The following is a 20,030-nucleotide window of genomic DNA, read 5'->3' on the forward strand; positions in this document are numbered from 1 at the left end:
GGGGAAGAATAACAAGGAGAATGAGCGGAGAGGAGGTGAATACCAAGTAGAGGAGAGGAGAGACAAAGAGAAAGACGGATGAGAAGGAGAAGGGAGAAAGGTAAAAGGAGAGAAAGAGAAAATGAAAAAGAACAGAGCAGGAGGAAGAAGGAAATATGAAGAGAAAGAGGTGATGAATGGCAAATAAAAAGAAAGAGGAAATCAGATGACAAGTTGGAAAGAGACGAGAGGAATGGAGGAGACGAGCGATTCCGCTAAACAAGCCCGCAGCCTGACAGCAGTTAGTGTTGTTGCCCATATATGGAAATAGAATGTGTGAACGCAGCCACTGTTGTAACCTGCATTGGTTTGAGAGCTGCAGCTGGAGGAAAACAACACAACTCAAACGCACACATCAGGACTGCAGCGTCTGAGACTGGACTGCATGCACGAACACTCGGAGGACATTAGGAGTTCATGTCTGAAAGCAGCCGGACATTATCCAAAGGGACGGTTTGTGAGGACCCAAATGTCTGAGTCAGTTGCTGTGGACGTTCCCCCGGAGTTGCTTCTGCCAGGCCGCTTGTGGAAACTCTGCATAATGTCAGAATGAGCTAAATGAGAAATTTCATGTCTGGAAACGGCTAAAGAGACAAACGTGCCGCTGAATCAAGGACAGACTGACAAACTGAAAACGAGCAGATGGCCTCACACGCTGAAATAAGGGCCAGAGAAGTTTAAAATAAATGCATGAACAAACACGGAGACAAAGGATGAGTTGGCTTCGAGGCTAAGCGTTAAACATTTTTTTGGAGGTGATATTTTATTCATAGCTTTTAAATCACATTGCAGAGAAAACACAAAACAAAACCCTCCAGCCGCAGCAGCTCGTCCACAGCCGCACTTTCTCCAGGAAAAACGGAGACTGGCCAATAAAGAGGAAGACGCACGAAAAATGAATAAATCGACATGTTAAACAGGGATATTGAGCAATACTAGAAACATTTCACATCTCAGGTGCTGAATGGATTTCCTCCTGCAGCCGGCAGTGACCCACTTCAGCACAGGGAACTACTGGCATGAAAGGAACGTGCACATACACATGCACATGCATGTCGACTGGGGGCTTCTTCTTCTCCTCTCTGCATTTCAAATGAAAGAAATCCGTGTTAGCGTGTTGTCTTGTCAGCGTGTGCGAGTCCACGTGTTTACATCCGTCCCAGCGTGTGTTTTGGAGACAGACTTGATTAATCACGCTTCTCATTAATCAGAACTGACTCTCAGCCTTAATCTCGCTGCTGTTGTGAGCTTTTTAATAACACAATCGTTTATTGGATTAATTACCAGCTGCTGTCTGTCCCATTCTTCTTCAATTCTTCCCCTTTGTCCCGCCTCGTTCCAAATATGGCAGCGGGCTAATTAATTCTGAATGCGGAAGCCATTTCGAGTCGCACCTCGTTTGTTTTTCAGCCGACCTGTTCGGTGTTTCTCCGAGGGGAACGTAGCGGCTCCTTGTCCTCAGAGCAGATGGGAAATCATCAAATCATGAAAGTCCACCGGAGGTCAAACTATTTTAACGATTACAAAACTGACGTGTACAATATCGTCTCGTTTCCAGAGAAATCTGTGGCGACAAATGTTAGTAGTCATTGTGTGTGTGTGTGTGTGTTTGGTTCATACTGGACAGTCTGCAGTGCATCTGTGTTATTCTGCTCATTAAGACTCTAATTAACTAATTAACCCGTCTGTGGTCACGTATCAGAGAATGACACCACCGCCAATTAATTCAACCAGCCAATCAGACGGAAGGGACAAAGAGGAGGAAGTGGAGGAGGAATCAGTGTCATGCAACTCGTCATTTTCATTATTGATTCATCTGCCACTCGTGCTGAAACCTGGTTCCAACACATGGGGCTATTTTTTTTCGGGACTGATGTTAAACGTTGTCACTGCTGCGGCTCAGGACGTCAGCAGGTACGACTGACAAGTGTTTAGTCGTCAGTTGTGATGCTCTGTCTCACTCTATCATCCACGCGTCTGCACAAATATAAAGTGATAATCCCCAGCATGCAAACACACACACACACACACACACACACACACACACACACACACACACACACACACACACACACACACACACACACACACACACACACACACACACACACACACACACACACACACACACACACACACACACACACACACACACACACACACACACACACACACACACACCTCACTGCCAGCCGAGAGAAGAAGAAAAAGACGGGAGTTGAGAGAGATGACATGGGAGAAGACTTTAGAAAACAGCTTTTATCTGTTTTCTGCAAGAAGAGAGTGCGACTGGAGAGCTGTCAGGGGCTGCCACTGAGTGGCTGCACCACAGTGACACCGACTGTGTGTGGAGCAGTTACCTCGTGTGTGTGTGTGTGTGTGTGTGTGTGTGTGTGTGTGTGTGTGTGTGTTGTGTGTGTGTGTGTGTGTGTGTGTGTGTGTGTGTGTGTGTGTGTGTGTGTGTGTGGCAGACAGTCAGTGAGCTGAAGGAGCAGCACAGGGATCATCGCAGTGTCTGTGTGAAGGAAAATCCACATGTATGACCTCCTTCCGTCAGTCCCTCTGAACGCACCGGCGGTCACACTGTGGGAATTAAACATGAGAGCAAAACGAAGGAGAGGACAGGGTGCAGGGAAGGTGAAGACCCTCGCACGCCTCTCCTCCACACTTTCATCCCGTCCTCGCTCTCTCTCCATCATTTGGAGGGGGGGGGGGAAGCCAGTGCACTGACACTCCAGAGTGTGAGAGTTGACACCGTGCACTAACCTCAGGAAAACCAAGAGGAAGAACCAGGAATAGAAGCAACAGGATGACGGCTCAGCCACATGTGTCAAGTCAAACACAGACTGAACCGAGAGCCTTAAATTGCTTCAGGTTACAGCGAGAGAACACGTCTCCCTCTGCGCCACCTGACTGCGTCCACACACACACACACACACACACACACACACACACACACACACACACACACACACACACACACACACACACACACACACACACACACACACACACACACACACACACACACACACACACACACACACACACACAGTGCTAATTGGTATTTAACCCATCAAGCAATTGTGTGTTAACTTCTCACACACAATTACATAATCCTCGCTATCATCTCAAACCAACTGAGTCGTAATGGAGCCGTAATAAGCTCGGTGCTGTGATCGCCTTCTGTGCAAACCAGTTCAACCAAACACAGATCAGCTGGAAAAGTTTAAATCAGACACGTTTTCATTTTCCAACACAACTGTTTAAATCCATCGAGCGGTTTTCTGACTGAATTAAAATGATGATGCACGAGTATCAAATTGAATTTTCACAGTAGAAATCTGTCAGGTAAATATAGTTTAGTGGTAAATACAGGAATATGCATTTACACAAAACTAACACCTGCAGTTCACTGTCGTCTTTATCCTCAATGGCGTCTACGTCACTTAGCAGCATGTACAGATATTAGACGTTACAGGTATCAGAAATAATGAGTAAAGCCTCTCCACTCTTATTTTTACACTGTTATAAAATGAATGTGAACTAATGATGGGGGAAAGGAAATCAATTAAAAACACATGGCAGGTTTTATTTCGCTCAAAGAACATGCACAACAACCAGCAGGATCCCTCATTACTCCATGAGGCCTCAGCGCAGAAGGGTTTCTTTCAGTCTCCATGGATCAACTTTAATGAGATTTCACTGTCACATGAGATATTTCATTTGATATCAAGTCTTCAGTCTTAAAAAAGGCTTGAGAGGTGAAGTGGAACAGCAGCGTGTTGTTTGAAATGGATTAATCCCGTGAAAGAAGACATTTGGAGAGACGTGAGGAGTTGAACGGCTGAAGTCATGAATAAACTGCTGCTTGTTGTTGATGTTGTTTATTAAAGCGCAGCCTCGGCTTTTAGCTTTGAGACGATCGTCCTTCTCTTGATTTCTCTCTTTTCATTCTGCGTCCGTTTGGCCGCAGCGTCCTGCTGCTGACGAGGAACGAGTGATGTTCCAAACAGGCTCATTAACACGCTCCCCTTCACATCGCCTTTCATACCAACAAATGCCTAATTCAATTCCAGACCTATTCGACTTTTCAGTTTCAGACACGGCCACTTTGTACATTAGCATTCAGAAAGCTTATTGCCGAGACCCCCACAAAGTCGAGAGAAGCGCATGCTGGTAAGAGGATAGGACACACATGAAAGAGCAGCACACATCTCATTAGCGCCCTTTTCTCTCCGTCCAGTCGGCTCACTGGGCAGCCGGGCTGCCACCCGCCAGGACGCGTGTGTGCCGGGAAACGAGAGCAGCCGAAGCATTTCGCCTCCATCCTCAGACGCGTCCCCGAGGATTAAGAAATCATCCCCCCATTTCGAGAAAACCCAACGCCTGGAAATAGACTCTGGGATGAGGAGGCGGATAGGTCAGGGACCCGGGCGCACAAGTCATTTTCTATTTTCAAATCCTGACTCCTTAGTTAATGGAGTTTTTTTTTTCTGAGGTAAGCACCAACAGCAGGAGGGAGGAAGCGAGCTGCTGCCTCAGTGAAAATCACTTTCACAGACACATTAGGGTCGACTCACAAATACATGTTGGGATATTAACCACTGACAGTTATTGTTCAAGATGCAACCTCACAGTCTGACAGAGGAAACTCTAAAAGTAATAGATTAGCTAAACTTCTCGTTAGATGAAATATTTACTCGTGTAAAAAATCATTTTAATGAATTCAAAGTAGGTTGTTTATATATTTAACACAAATTGCTTGGTTTATTGTGAGTTCATTACTTAACGATGTGGCACTGGAGTCAATGCCTCAGCCAAGGCTCAAATGTAAGGCCCCTCATATTCAATCATCATATTCATTCCTCCATTTCATATTGAGATCAGATACATAAACCATATCCATTCTCTGATATAGGAATATTTGTTACTGTACAGAATCAGAACAAAGATCAAGCCCCTAAAAATATTCATATCAATTCACAAAATATGAGTAATTATCCAGATCCACACCAAATTTCACCTGTTGATAGATTTTAGCACGTACATTATAAAGATCTCTGCATTACTTCTTCAGAAAAAAACAAAATCGTGAATCAGATCCACCAAGTTTCATGGAAAAGTAGTTTTTTTTGCATGATTTGGCTTGAAAACAAAAGGACGGGGTGAAAACATAACCTCTTGGTGGAGGAAACACACAGTTTCACCTCTGCCCTGAACTGTGCTGCATGATCCATCCGTCCCAAAGACATATAGCAGATAAACTGTCATTGGCCAGCACTGTGGAATATTTATGCTTTTCCATACTTTGAATTTCATATTCCGATGTCAAGCCCTTTGACAGAGACGGGCTGCACCCTCGGGACCTGTTCAGACTGTGTGCTGCCTCTCACCCGGTGCATGCTGGGATAGACTCTAGCCCCCGCAGCCGTCAACGGGATAAGCGGTTTATAAAATGGATGGATGGATGGGTATTCCAATTTCAATGCAGCAAGCAGATTAGCAGATTATTGTCATAATTGCCAGGCTCATAATAACAGTCACTCCTTTTGGTAGCAGCTACAGAAGCCGTCGTTGTCTCCAATTTAATTTAATATTATTTGTCAACCACAGCTTCAGTTTTAGCCCTTTACTCAATAACTGGATGTTTCTGCACCTTGGTTAGGAAGGAGTAGAGATTCAGTCTTCTTACTTTTCACCAAATCATTCACTGTCATTTAATTCTGCAAAATCCTAGAGGATCTAATCTTTCCAACACGTCCTCCCTGGGGAGGAGCACAAGTGCAGCTGCAGTTCACAACTGTCGTGGTGTGACAGTTGTCATTTGTAAATGAATTCTGGAGAAACTGAGAACTTTGTCGTTAATGATTTCTTGGGTTTTGACATGAGCCATTTAATCCCTGTGCCTCTTGGCTTCGATCCATTTCACCAACATTTCAGAGGAGACGAGAGAGGAGAGACAAAGAGGAGACGAGGAGAGAGGAGAGGAGACGAGGAGAGATTTCCTTTGATTTGATGTATACTTGTACTGCTGTCTTTGTGAGGGCCAGACAGTTATGGGATGTAACAAAGTACATTGATTTAGTTATTGGACTTAAGTACATTTTTCATGCATGTAGATTCACATTGAATAACACACAGGACAATCTAAAGCTTAAAAGCCTCTTTCAGACGTGCACTGAAGTCCAGAGGGGCAGAATGTGAGTCCAGCTTTTGGTGATAAGGGAGCCGACGCTGGTGTTATTGTGCTGTAAACTTCCTGCAGGGGAATTTATAAATGATTTCCTGCCTTGGTCCAGGCTCCACCCCTCGATTTAACGTACCGGTAAATGTTCCCGTCTGACCCAGACAGCGTCCAGCTGCGTTCTACATGTTTCAAAGGAAAATGTCCGGATCCAATTTTCCGGACATTTCCCAGAGTTCATGTCTGAAAAACGGCTTAAATCTCAATCCTCAAAAAGCCTTTTGAAAGTGAGGACTCTCCTCAGAGCGGTCCTCACATCACGTCAGGCTCACAACACATACAAGTGCTGAAGAATTTCATGTGAATCCCAGTAAGAAGCTGTGTGTTTCACCTCCAAAGGTACTTACACTGTTTAAGGCTCATTCCAACAACCTGAATCCGTCTCATCACTCAAAGCACAGAGAACACAGACTTTTGTTCTGGGACCATTTATTCAGAGACGTCCCACCACCACATCCACCCTGAACCTCTCTGTGCAGACAAAGACTCACAGCGGAGACAAGGACGACAGATGTTGGACGGGAGCTATTAACATGCCGTAGCCTCACTAATCTGTTTTGCACTTTCATTTGGTCTAATTGAGGAAAACTTGGACTGGATCCTCTCTGACAAAAAAAAAACCAGACAGAGCTGAAGACCAATCCTGGCTGACTGACAGGTGAGTGTACGCATCAAAAGCAGCAGGGAGGAAAGAAATAATGAAATGAGCTGTGAAAATATCCCCCAGGGCCTATAGAAAAGCACCAGGCAATATCTCAAGTCATTTAACAATGATATACTATTAAAGAGGAAAATAGAAAATCCTGCCTTTGAAAAAGAACTCTGTAATTCTGTCATGCAAATGAAAACGTCCATCGCCGGCTGCCAAAAGACCGAATGTCTGGATCCGTCTGGAATACTGAATAGCTTCATGTCAAAAGAACATCAGTGCTTTGTGTCAGAAAGAAGAAAAAAAAAAACCAACTCAATTTTGGATTCACGGAGGAAAATCCACTCCTTGAATTGTGTGAATAGAGAAATGACCCAGAGCTTCCGATTAGAGACAGAGAGTCACGAGTCAAGGGGGTTCTTCTCGGAGACTCGTGCTGCAGCTGTCACCTCTCAATCAACGGCTAAATTAGTCAGGGATACAGAAGCAATTAATCAGGTTCAGCAGCGGCCGAGAGGAGGAGAAGAAGGAGGGAGGGGGGGCAGCAACCTGTCTGTACATCTGTGTTTGTGCTCTGAGACTTAATGGAAAATAATAAATTAGAAGGAAATGATTCGCCAGACATTTAGAATATGGTCATTTAAGGTTCAAGACAGAGAAATGATATCGGTTCTAATCGTCCGCTGGTTTGTTTCTTAGACGGATGCAGGGCTTGGTGTCTTGTTGGAAGACAGAACAGGAGAGGACAGAGGAGGACAGGAGAGGAGTCAGGAGAGGAGAGGAGTCAGGAGAGGACCGGACAGGAGAGGACAGGAGAGGAGAGGACAGAGGAGGACAGGAGAGGAGAGGGGTAAGGAGAAGAGAGGAGTCAGGAGAGGAGAGGAGAGGACAGAGGAGGACAGGACAGGAGTCAGGAGAGGACAGGAGAGGACAGAAGAGGATAGGGGAGTAGAGGAGTCAGGACAGGACAGGAGTCAGGAGAGGAGAGAAGAGGAGAGGACAGAGGAGGACAGGACAGGAGTCAGGAGAGGACAGAAGAGGCTAGGGGAGGAGAGTGCAGAGGAGGACAGAGGATGAGAGGACAGGTGGGGACAGGGGAGGAGAAGCTTGTTCAATCAATAAAGGTTTATTGAAGTTTTCCAGAAATACAAGTCAACTCTTCTTTGATGTAGAACGACACAGTAGAGCACAAACTGTAAATAAAGATGGACGACATGACTGCGACAGTGAGGCCAAAGCGTCTCAATCCCCCTGGTGGTCAAACTACACTTTGAATAAATGTTTCTCAATTATTATGGAATTATTTTCTGAGAAATAAACAAAGATATTGACATATGGTTGCAAAGGTAAAAGACAGTGAACATAAATTCCTGGATTCACCTGAATCCCCATCCAGCCCCCCCTCAAACAAGTGTGGTGGAAATGGATTTAGCAAATAAACATAAACAGAGACGAGTGAAAACATAACCTCATAGGCAGCCGTAACAATTCAGATATGCTAACGTTGTTTTCCATTTGTTTTTATGGGTGGCAGCTGGTGTACACACACGAAAACATGTAGTCGGCACTAATCATAAAAACAAATGCCAGAGCTGCTTGTGTCAAAGACTGAATTGTTTTCATCTCCCAGAAATGTGTGTTTCCACGTCAGTCCGCACATTGAGCGACGTCTCACCGGACCAGAGAACGCTCCGACGTCTTTGACTGAAGGAGCCCAGGTCCCATTGTTAATATAAAATGTAGACAGCAGCCTGTTTCCTGTCCGTCACCTGACGCCCACAGGAATGTTTGGAAATCTCCAGCAGGAAATAATCCCAGATAAAAAACACGCAGCCTGACAAACTTAATTGTCACATCCTCGTCCTGTCATTTCCATGCGGCTGCTTTGTTTGCCGGGACAGATTTTTATATACAGCCAGGGGTGGAAATAACAGCAGAGCTCGTATACTACCCAAAAATGAAAACGTGATGCAATTACATATGACAGGCATTGCAGAATGATTGGAGGGAGACGTACACTAGTAGTAAATGGGCTGTAACTCTGAACGACACCGGTCCTCTCTTTCAATGCGTGTGTGTGACTTGCATAGAAATGTGCTGCTGCCAGAACAGTAGTCACTTGTGAGGAGGAGAGATGTTAGCTTGAATAATGCAAATGAGAAACAATACTGTCAGAGCTGACGCGCTCAATCAAGACGATCGACGGCCACGCGAGCAGGCGAAGGGTTTTGTATTTAGGTCTGTCTTTGGAGTTCAGACGATCATGAGAGGATCCGTCAGTTCTGGTTCATGTCATGAGAATAAAACAGATGTTCTGCTGTTGCTATATTTACGCGAGTCGGCCCTGATGCAACAACTAATAGTGCGTCGCTTTAAATGTTGCTGCCACAAGGAATTGTGGGACGGCGTTTTCTTCCTTCCTTTCATAAAGGAGGGGCCAGTGTTTCCATTGCTAAAGGAGATAAGACAGGAAGCACTGAAGCTCCTTTCTTTATCATTTAGAGTCGGAACGGCTCGATATCACGGCTGCGGCTGAAACACTTCCAGGTCATTTCACTCAGTCTGAACCTCTCCAAGTAAAATAGACTGTTCAACCGCAGCTATTAAGTGTCATGAAATTCAGATAAGCTTCAGCTTTAAGTGTTTTCATCTCAAAATACTGCAGGTTCAGTCGAAGAGAAACCCAAGAAGCTGCCAGCACAGGGCCGTAAAATATTACAGGCCACTGTTATTATTTAATTTCATGACTAATAAGTGCTACTAGAGGTAGAAACATGGAGCAGGAACAGCAGAGCGGAAACATCCTGAAGACAATTGACGAGGGTCGGGCCTTTCTAGTGTTAGCACTTAATCCAGGGCAGGAAATTGGCTTTTTCTCCCCAATCGTACTGACTTGACTGTGACCTGAACATCCTCCAGCGATGAGAGAGATTTCACTTACCATCCAATCACTTAGAGGAAAACAGGATATGACTGGTCCTGGAACGGACATACATCCAACAAAGTGGTATCGGTTGATGGTGAAAAATATAGAAAAGTCCTTCAAGTCCATCTGTTTCATGATTGCTACTAAAACTACCTCCAGCAATTTGAGAGCATCGAAGTTGAAGATGTGCCCAGAACTACAAAAAAGTTAACTCTTAAGCTAATGTCCTTCTATACGTCAGCCCTGCGTTAAATTGAATCTATTAAATCCTGAGCTTAGTCATGTTCAGTTTTTGTTTAAGCAGAGTTATATTATTTAAAACACAATACATGTGGCTTTAAGCAGAGAAGTGGTTTGGTGATTACATCTCACTCGTGATGCCTCTGACATTAGTTTGAGAAAGATGAATTGAAGTTGAGTGACGGTCACCTTAAATTCACTCTGCATTAAAACCAGGACGAAAAGCTCCGTGACGTCACGAGCGCCGCAAACAATGTTACTGCGGATATTAATTGCCCACATGGGTACAACAGGAAATGTCACAAAGTCACATCACAGCCTAAACGACCGCTGCGCGCCCACACTGCCGGTGGAGGCTATTTCCATTTTGTCACCAGTGGACACTCCGTCTGTCTGCAGAGGAAACAGAGACGCATCAGGAGGAGAGGACGGACACAGCTCACTGAGGCTACGTGCAGACCACTGTGTTTTCAAACTCAGATGATTCCCTCCACACAAGTGTTTTAATCCCCGTCGATACTAACACGACTTACATCGCTTATCCCATGACCACTCACTCATTCTACACTGGTACCAGAGGCTGATGCCTGAGTCTGGGTGAGATCAGGACAAGAGCCGGAGACAGAGCAGGGACGTTTGTCTAAACACTTTCACCCTTTTGAAATGTCCCCCTCTCTCTCTTATCCCCTCCAGCTCCCTGCCTCTCTAAACAATGAGGCCTCGAAGTACGGACAGAGAGAGGAAGAGGAGGGGGGGGTCTGGCACCCTTTTTAATTCCACAAAAAGCTGTTCCAACAAACGGGCCCCCACTCGGGAGCCACCACAGAGCGGCAGCCAGCCAGGCCCGCTGAAAATAGGGTCGTGAGCGGAAGAATGACAGTTATAGAGAGGGCGAGAGAATAAGACTGAGGGAGAGAGAGAATGGGTGAATGAGAGACCGAGCCGGGTAGGAAACGCCGGCTGGAAGTTTCCTTTGCTTTACATATCGGTAAAAGTCAAACTAGGGAGGGTGGCCACATTGATCGTGTGTGTGTGTGTGTGTGTGTGTGAGATCTGAAAAGCCTTTCATGGCACAGTTAATGCTTGAGTGGACCCTGAAAGCAAAAGCAAAAAGAAAAACCTTCCCCCAAACATCCTCAGATCAGCTCCATTGTGATTCATGGCCCTGTTCCTGTTGCTATGCTCGGTAATCCCTCTTCCCTCTGACACCTGTTTGCTGAAGAATCACTGAGGAGTGCCAAGGTGTTAGCCATGATAGGGTTTATTTCTAGAAATGGGATCTGGAATTTGCTTAGTAACCCGTTTCCTCAGAAGTGGAATGAAAAGAAAAACCGCTGACCCAGTGCAGAGACGTGCTGGCTGACTCCCTGCAGACAGGGTGATGAATTAAAACCTGCGGGTCGGACTCGTGGAGCTTCCTCCAGCAACATGGAGTCCAACCTCATCCCCTCTAATTTCAGCTATTTTTTTTAAAGGTCCTCACAAACACACCGCACAGGGTCGCACAACAAAAACATCAATACACAGAGATGCTGGGAAAGAGCAGTGTGTGGAATCTACTTTGTCTCAAGTCAACAAAGAGATGTGAAATTGTCTCTTCCACAAAAGCAGTGTCCATGACAACTGCTTCCAAATCTCTGAGAGTGACCGACCTCCACCAGCGGCCATTATCGCCGTTTGAAAGACGGACGTCAGAACTGGTAAGATTGTACAAAAACAAGCGAACGGCATTATGCAAGACCCTGCAAGAAAAAGTTAGAGGTCCATCGCTCACATGGAGAATCACGGGAATCCAAACAGTCTAATCCTCGATCGATAAAACAACCCGGGGGCGAAAATCAAAATGAGGCGAACACTGATGCAGATGAAGAATTCACAGAGGACAATGTGACGCAACGTCATCTGCAAGTCTGTCAATTAATGCTGTAATGAGGAGGAGTTATTCTCTCAGAGTGATGGGACTGGATATTCTGCTTTTCTGGGTGAGAATCACCAGCGCACACACACACACACACACACACACACACACACACACACACACACACACACACACACACACACGCCAGACAATGACAAACAAATTGGCCTAAACACCAACAGCCTCCAGCGTTACTGTGCAGTTTGTGTTGGTGTGAGTCATTAATAAGCTCCCGATGAGCATCCACGGTCAGATCTTGAGGGGATGATTATCACCACATGCCTCACCGGGAAGAGCCCTTGACATTTGAGTCCGGGGCCAACGTGCTTTTAACTGCAGCTCAGGACCGAACGCAGCTAATCTGTGGTCCTCCACACGACAGAGGCTTGTATTTTTAATGTGCCGTGTCTGTGGCTAAGAGGCTAAATCATTCTTTCATGTTATCATTAAATAAGCGTCATCACATACAGCATTAATGGCTTTTTCTACCCCCTACCCTCGCAGTTGGGTTTTGGTTATCGTATTGTGGTTGCTACGGGCTTTTTGGGAAAGTGTTTGCAAGGTTCCCTATAAATAAACCCTGAAAAGAAGACACGTTGAACTCCACAGACATTACAATGCATCCAGCTGCCACTATTGACACTTTAACCAAATGATGATACCTATGTTCAGCTCTCGACAAAGACAACCCCTCATTCACACACACACACACCACACACCACACACACACACACTCCTTGACATTTAGTCTGCCATCAGACACAATAGGCTCTACGTCCCCTGCACCGCAGATGTTGGAGGCTCCAAATCATTTTCAGCCTCAGGTTTAAGCGGGGGTTAAAATATGATTTATGCAAAGTGAGAAAAATCTGTTTGTTAAACTACTGGCATTTTCATTCAAACTGCCCTTTTGCTTTTGAAATAATGGGAGATTTCCAGCCTCTAGGCTTGCTCTAATAATTAATCATATGAAACATTCTGCAAAGAGAAAAATTACAATAACTGTGCTCCTGCCCCCAAAGGCCGAGAGCACGGAGGCAGCTGTGCAGGACAGCTCACAGATAAATGTCCTGCACTCCCTGCTTGTTTAGAAGTTGTTTATGCTTTATATATAATTAAGCTGTAAAATTGGATACTTTTCCGGATTTTTCTTTAAAATGCAGCAGATGCTACACCAGTAAATATTCTTTGAGTGTCAGATGTGCTGCTCCTCTGCCAGTGGAGGAGTACAGCAGGTGGTTATTTGGGGTTTCATGCTCAAAAAGGTGCTGACGCACACCAGTGGCTGCTTCCGAGGCGTCTTCATCACAACCCTCTCCTGCACCGGTTCCAAATGGAGGAAGCTGATAAAAGATCCATACCGGAGCTCCAGCAGCGGCTACACGAATATGCAAACAGTCATTAATAAGAGCTCTCGATAATCAGGCTGCGCCGCTCTGAAGACGATAATCATCGGCCGCCTGCTCTCCAAATGATAAGCTAATCAGCCCTTCGACTGCACCGAGCCGTCGAGGGGACTCATCATCATTGACATTTCAGCACAGGATCGGGCCTATAGAGACGAGCTCTGGGGGGGGCGGGGACACCTGAAGTGACTTAATTATCATTGCTGCAGAGTGATATCCTCTCAACTCCAATTTGCCCATTTTACTGAAGGTTAATATGGTTCTTTTAAAATCATGGGGAAAGGTTTACAGCTGCCATTAACCCTTTCTTTAGAGGGGTTATTAATTTCCAACTAAGACAAACAGAAGAATTTACACACTCAACCTTCGGCCTCGACAAAAATCATGTTTCATGTGCCGTGAGTGTCAGCAAGTCACTGGATAAGTAGCTGCAATGTGAGTGTGGAGGTTTTCCCTGGGACATGGCAGTTGTTCAAATTAATTCATAACCTGTGGGGATACTGTCACGACAATCTGACAGCTTCTTAACAATACAGGCAGAGTCTCTGCGGAGGCTCCGTCGTCCTCGCAGCAACCTGCACGGCTCACAGGCTCTGCAGCACCTCGGTCCTCAACTCGGTGGCGTCGCACTGGGATTTCACCTCTTCTCGTGTCTCACATCGCTCCCAACACAAAATCATTACAAGGCAAATACCAATCGATGTTGACTCGTCCTCCTGCCTTGTTCACTCAGTGTAAATCACAGTTCAAATCCTCACCTATTATGCAACAGATGCTACAGCAAAACAAAAAAAAAATGCAAAGCAGTGGCTCGGTGGCTCTGAGCCTGGAGAAAGCTTGCCCTCCCTCTTGCTTTGATCACAGAGGCATGTTTCTGAGGCCCGTCAGCGCACGCGACAGAACGTCTCCCGGCTCCATAACGACCCATCTTCCCTCTCCTTTGTGGCGATGGGAGCTCAGCTCTGACAGATGATACTAGTCACTCTCAGGTGAAAACAACAGGCTGACAGATTCAAGCTGACGGAGTCGGAAACGCAGATTTCTATGCCAACGACTGCAGCACGAGTGCCTGCTGTTATGAATTTTGTAGCTGGTCCCAGTTGGAGACGAAGAAGAAGAAGAAGAAGAAGAAGAAGAAGAAGAAGAAGAAGAAAGCTAAAGCTCTGAGAATGGTTTCTGTTTCTGAGTGTCTGTTTTGTTCAGAACAGCGTTTTAGTGACGCGACCAAAGTTTGTGGTTATCTCCATATCTATCACTGTAATGTTCACATAAGGACATAAAGTGTTGCTATGGTAATGGATAGCAAATATAATGACATCTTCTATTTATGGTCCTATTGTGTGTCTGCATAGCAAGTGTGAGTTTGGAGTAATCTTTTAAAGGAATGTTTGGCATCATCAGACCTTTTAAACTATGTTTTAACGTTAAGATTAAATATTTAAGGTTAAAGGTATATTACTATAGCTTTTCTACAGGTTCTGTTCGTCGTTATTCTCAATAATAACTAACCTTGGTGTAAAATATGACTCTTTTACCTCTGGACATATTATACAGGGTGGTGTGTTGTGCTTGCATCTCATAACAGTGCGTTTACAGTGAAGCTCCACTTGTATCAGGAGGCTGATCAGCCAATATTGGCTCATCCCACATACATGAGCATTAGTGTGTGTTGGCAAATGTGTAAAAAGAGATAATAGATCAAGTTTATAAATTTGTATTGTGTGTATGTTTTAATAGCTGATGTTGAATCAGACTTCTTTGTTGTTGCTATCTGGGGAAAATGTCATAATAACCAAAACACACTATTTCAAATGTTGTTTATTTCTGATTGTGCGTCGTTTTCTATTAAAAAGACAAAGCTACAAATGTGCGGTGTGTTCCCGGATGCGCACACTGCTCTCGTGGCTCTTTAACGTCAGTATTTATTTGCTGAAACATAAACACTGAACTTGATTCCCCCGCTGCTGGTTGTGTGGTGGCTGCTCGTGGAGGGCTCCTGAGCCGCCTCTCAGGGACGAGGGGCCACCTGAGGAGCAGGGGCCCGAGCAGCTCTCCCCTCCTGCCGACACCCTGCTTCCCACGGTCGCCCTGTTGCTCCGCACAGTGAAACCCTGATGCGTAATAACCGCATCTCCTCGCCCCCGCGTCCCCCCTCGACACTTCCCCACAGGTAAACACAGATTACCGGGTTTGCAGAGGCTCAGAGGGGATTAGGCTTCCTACACGGTCACCTGCCGTCGGAGGCTGCGGGGAATTAGGACCGAAAAGCCCACGAACCAGGGGGAGCCACACCTCGCCGATCGTGGCGCACCGCTCCACACACACATCCGCCACAATAAACTTTTACAGCGGGTGTCACAGTCCGGCGAGCAGCGGCCGGAGAGGAGGAAGAGACGAAGGGGGGGAAAGAGGCAGCTCCAGCCGGCAGGACGCGGGCTGCTGCGGCTGGAGCTGCCGGGGTTTGGCCGCGGTGGGAGCGCACCGGGCCGGGAGAGGTGGGAGACAGGGGGCGGCTCAGACCGAACACTGCCCGGGTGGTGGGGTCTTACCTTCAGCCACGAGGAGGACCACCGCCGCTGCCGCCGCCGCCAGCCAAGTGCTCCTCACCGGGGACACCGGGCGGCGCGCTGCGTAGCCTCTCGCCATTCTTCTGCACGGGACCCAAGGTGGACGTTAAAATCCACAACAGCGGTGAAGCTCCAGGTTATTTCCTTCTCCGATCGGCCGCGGGGAAACTTCGAGCTCAGTTCGGAGTGACGCCGCCCGGGTTCGGCCAAGTTGCGGCTCGTCGCTGCCTCGGTGTCCGCTGCGTGCGGAGCCCCTCTCCGGTCAGGACCGTGTGGAACTTTCTGTCGCTCCTTCCTCGGACCCCTCCCAGTGCGGGCCGCCCTCCGTGCGCGCAGGTATCCGCCGGAGACACGGTGACACTCCGCGGAGGAACAGAAACAAAGTGCGGGCGGCCGGAGCGCGGAGCTCGGTGTGTGTGTCTGTGTGTGTGTCGGTGTGTGTGTGTGTGTGAGATGTGGAATATCACAGTGATGTCAGCAGAGCGTCACCAAGAGGACTTCAGCCGTAATAGGCTGCTGAACGCACACAAACACACACGCACACGCGCACACACACACTGCCAGGATCATTGTAACATTCATCATTGATTATGATGTAATTATAGACATTTGATGCAACTTTTACTTTACTTTAATTCATCACTGCAGGTTAATATTCAAATAATGTAAAACAATATGATACAAAGTGTTGTTGCAGATTAAAGTAACAATATCTATAATTTACCTGGTGCACCAGACTTGGTCTTTTAGCATTATTATTATTATTACCATTATACTTCCTTCTGTATTTTAAATGGTCTGTGTTTATACTGAGCTTTGTCTTCATGACCTCTCAAAGCACATTACACTGCAGTGTTGCCTTTCACTCAATCACACACATTCATACAGTGGATTGATTCAAACGCTTTAATCTGGGGTTCAGTGTCTTGCCCAAGGACACTTCGGCACACTTTGTTTGCGCAGCACATTGTTCTCTTTTTGAAAAGTTATTATTGAAATTTCCAGATGCTTAACTTGAGCATCTAACACTTGATTCTAGATTGAACTTTCAAATCCAATACTGCAGTGTAATATGTAGAGCTTGTAAAATACAAGTTCTGCTGCCTTCACTCCAGTCGGACTCTGAGAATTAGTCACCAGAACAATCTTCAAGTCTTTTACACTATATTGTTTTGAAATCATCTCCTCGACTCACTTTAAGTGTACAAAACAACTTCTAAAGGCTTCTGGCCCTAATGATGGTAAAAAGACCAGGTTTGGAATCACCAGGACTCTTGGAGTTTGCCGTTCAGCCAAAGTGAATAACCAGGCAATAAGGGTTCTGGTCAGGGAGACGGCCAAGAACCCAACCGTCACTTTAACAGATTTAGAAGTCCTGTGCAGATCTGCCAGAAGGACGACCGTCTCCGAGCACTTCATCCATCAAGGCACCATCAGGCCTTGATGGATGAAGTGGCTCAACAGAAGCCTCTCTGAGTAAAAGGCACATGACGGACCACTTGTTTGCCAAATGGCATTTAAAGGACTCTGAGAGCAGGAAGAAAAAGATTCTCTGATCTGATGAGATAGAAATTGAACTATTTGGGCAGAAAGCCAAACGATGTCCAGGCGCTGCTCATCACCTGGCAAATACCAGCCCCTACGGTGAGGGGGGGGCGGGTTCTCAGAAGATGGCAGATGCTTCCCGTCCAACCCGACGGAGCTTGAGAGGATCTGCCAGGAACAACTGTCCAAACCCAGGTGTGCAAACATTGTAAGGACTCATCCAAGACGACTGGAAGCCGCAATTGCTGCCTAGGAGGTGTCAGTCAGAAATCCAGGGTCTAAATACTTCTGTAAGAGAGATTTCAGTTTCAGGTCATTGGGTCTGTGTGGACAGAGGAGCGAGAAATGGCATTGTGTAAAAGGTGGAACTAGAAAACAAGAAATATCTCCTTTCAAAGACTTTTAGCTCATTAGGCAGAAAAAGGAGGAAACCTTGAGCGGCAACTCAAAGAGAGACACCACTCCTGTGGTTGTAAAAAGAAAACTGCCCTGCAATAAATAAATAAAAAGGCTATCGGACAAAAGATTAACTGGATATTTGTCACAGATCATAGACATTTCAAATGTATCTGTAGTCCAGCGTGAAACCAAGACCAATATACTAACACAGAGACATGCATATGAAATGTTCCTGCTATATTCTCACCCGGGCGTTCGGGGGCTGGCAGGAAAACTCCCCAAAAATGTCTGGAGCAACCGACTCGGACGTTAGCGTTAGGAAAATGTCCGGACTTCCTCTCTAAGTCAAAATTAATTATGTCCATTCTAGGCCACTGCAGAAGCACTCTGCTGCAACATGGCCCCTTGAAGTATTAAATATAAAGGGTTCATTTTGATGATAGTGATTATACACTGTGAAAGTATAATTATTACTATTATATTTCATTTCTGCAGACTCTACCTCGAGATAACATTGTGAACTTGTGCAATGCACTGGTATTTTTACATATCTTTTAATCTACATCCAGACTCACCCGTGTGATGATGTATGACGTCTATTACAGAAAAAAGCAACAGTACGAGTGACTTGCACAGGGAAAGAATTGCACAGATAAATCCATGTTTGAAGCACAGAAGAAATAAAAAGACTTGAGGGACCAGAGGGGCTTTATACGTCTGGAGATGGATGCTGTCATTTACTTTGTTGTCCTGTGAGAAGAAGCAGTGATTTGAGAGAGAAGTTTTTTTTCAAGACAGAATTTTTCAAACATGGATAAGTTAAAGGGAAATAAACACTCTCCCATAGACAGAGAGAGTCTGTTTAAGACGATAAGAGAGAATCTTTGAAGCCGACTGCTGTAGTTTTTAAGTTGAAATACGCAACACAGGCAGATTGACTGAGAAAATACTTTGTGAAGGCGAGGCTCAATTAACTGTGAGTCTTAACTAAGAGACTGTAAACCTTATACACAATATAGTTTGAACTATATATTTTTGAACTATATAGTTTGAACTATCTCCCTCACTCGCACCATCCACACACTTTTATCTAAAAGAAATCTGTGTATGTTTTATTCTCATTGTGAAGAATATGTATATAGGCCATCAAATCATTTTTCCTCCAGGAGAAGTTTAACTACTCCTCTAACCCAAATAAGAAAAACTCTCCCTCATCAATATGTTATTTAATAAATCTGGAGAAAACCCAAAGGTAACCCCGTTGCTAGAATTCAAAAATATATATCTGTTTTGTGAAATATGTGAGTGGATCCTTTAGAGAAGGGGGGGTCAAATATACAGTATATGTCCAACATTCATCCACAAGTCCTGATTCAGTAAGCTGCGTATTTATGTCTTTCCTTTCCTGTTAACTCTACAACTCTTAGCTAATTTGTCAGGTTCTTTCAGCCCAAGTGATTTGTACTTAGGTACCAGTTTTGTGGATACTTCTCTTCCTCAACAACACTTCAACATGTGGATAAGAGCAGTGATGAGACCTCCAAACTCACAAATAATGGCCCATGTGGACAAGAATTGCTGGAGGTCAGTTCTTCAAACTCACAAATAATGACCGACCAGCTCCACCTGAGCTGCAGCTGCCTTCAAGTACAACACGGAACCAAAGACACATCTTTGAGACTCTGATAAACTATAAAACATCAGACCCTGCCAGGGGTGAAAACTTATTTTCTGTCTGGCGTCAGACATTCAATAAATCATGCTCAAATAATTCTCCCTCAGTCTTCACACTGATACCAACAAGATAAAAGATCCTGTATTGAGGATAACACAGAAAGTGATGGTTCAATGGACAAACCAAGCAAACACAACTAAAGTTACAGCCCTAGATGCTGGTAGTTAAATTTGATACTGAATCTATTCATGCTTTTTCACCATTTCTACCCAAAGCATCTTTTTCTACATTACGTTTTAACATTGGAAAAAACAAACAACACCAATATGTTTGTGATTGGCCGATATCGACCAATCTATGGGTCGGGCTCTCGTCAAAACATCTTTATTATCTCACCGTCAAAAATAATAACCGGCCTC

General features: G+C 45.3%; 1 protein-coding gene across 3 annotated transcripts in view; it reads right to left on the reverse strand.

Moving 5' to 3' along the window:
• pvrl2l (PVR cell adhesion molecule related 2 like) overlaps window positions 1-16,455 on the reverse strand; it is a 221,361-nt gene extending 204,906 nt beyond the window's left edge. The window contains exon 1 of one of the 3 annotated variants that reach the window (XM_047344089.1): window positions 15,975-16,454. In XM_047344089.1, coding sequence (XP_047200045.1) covers window positions 15,975-16,071 — 97 coding nt within the window. In that variant the 5' untranslated portion in view covers window positions 16,072-16,454. Of the gene's footprint in view, window positions 1-15,974 lie in introns of all 3 variants that reach the window. The other 2 variants (XM_047344088.1, XM_047344087.1) reach the window with 2 other exon arrangements.
• Between the last annotated feature and the right edge of the window lie 3,575 nt (window positions 16,456-20,030).

The sequence above is a fragment of the Hippoglossus stenolepis genome, chromosome 17, assembly GCF_022539355.2.
Source record: "Hippoglossus stenolepis isolate QCI-W04-F060 chromosome 17, HSTE1.2, whole genome shotgun sequence".
Taxonomy (NCBI): Eukaryota; Metazoa; Chordata; class Actinopteri; order Pleuronectiformes; family Pleuronectidae; genus Hippoglossus; species Hippoglossus stenolepis.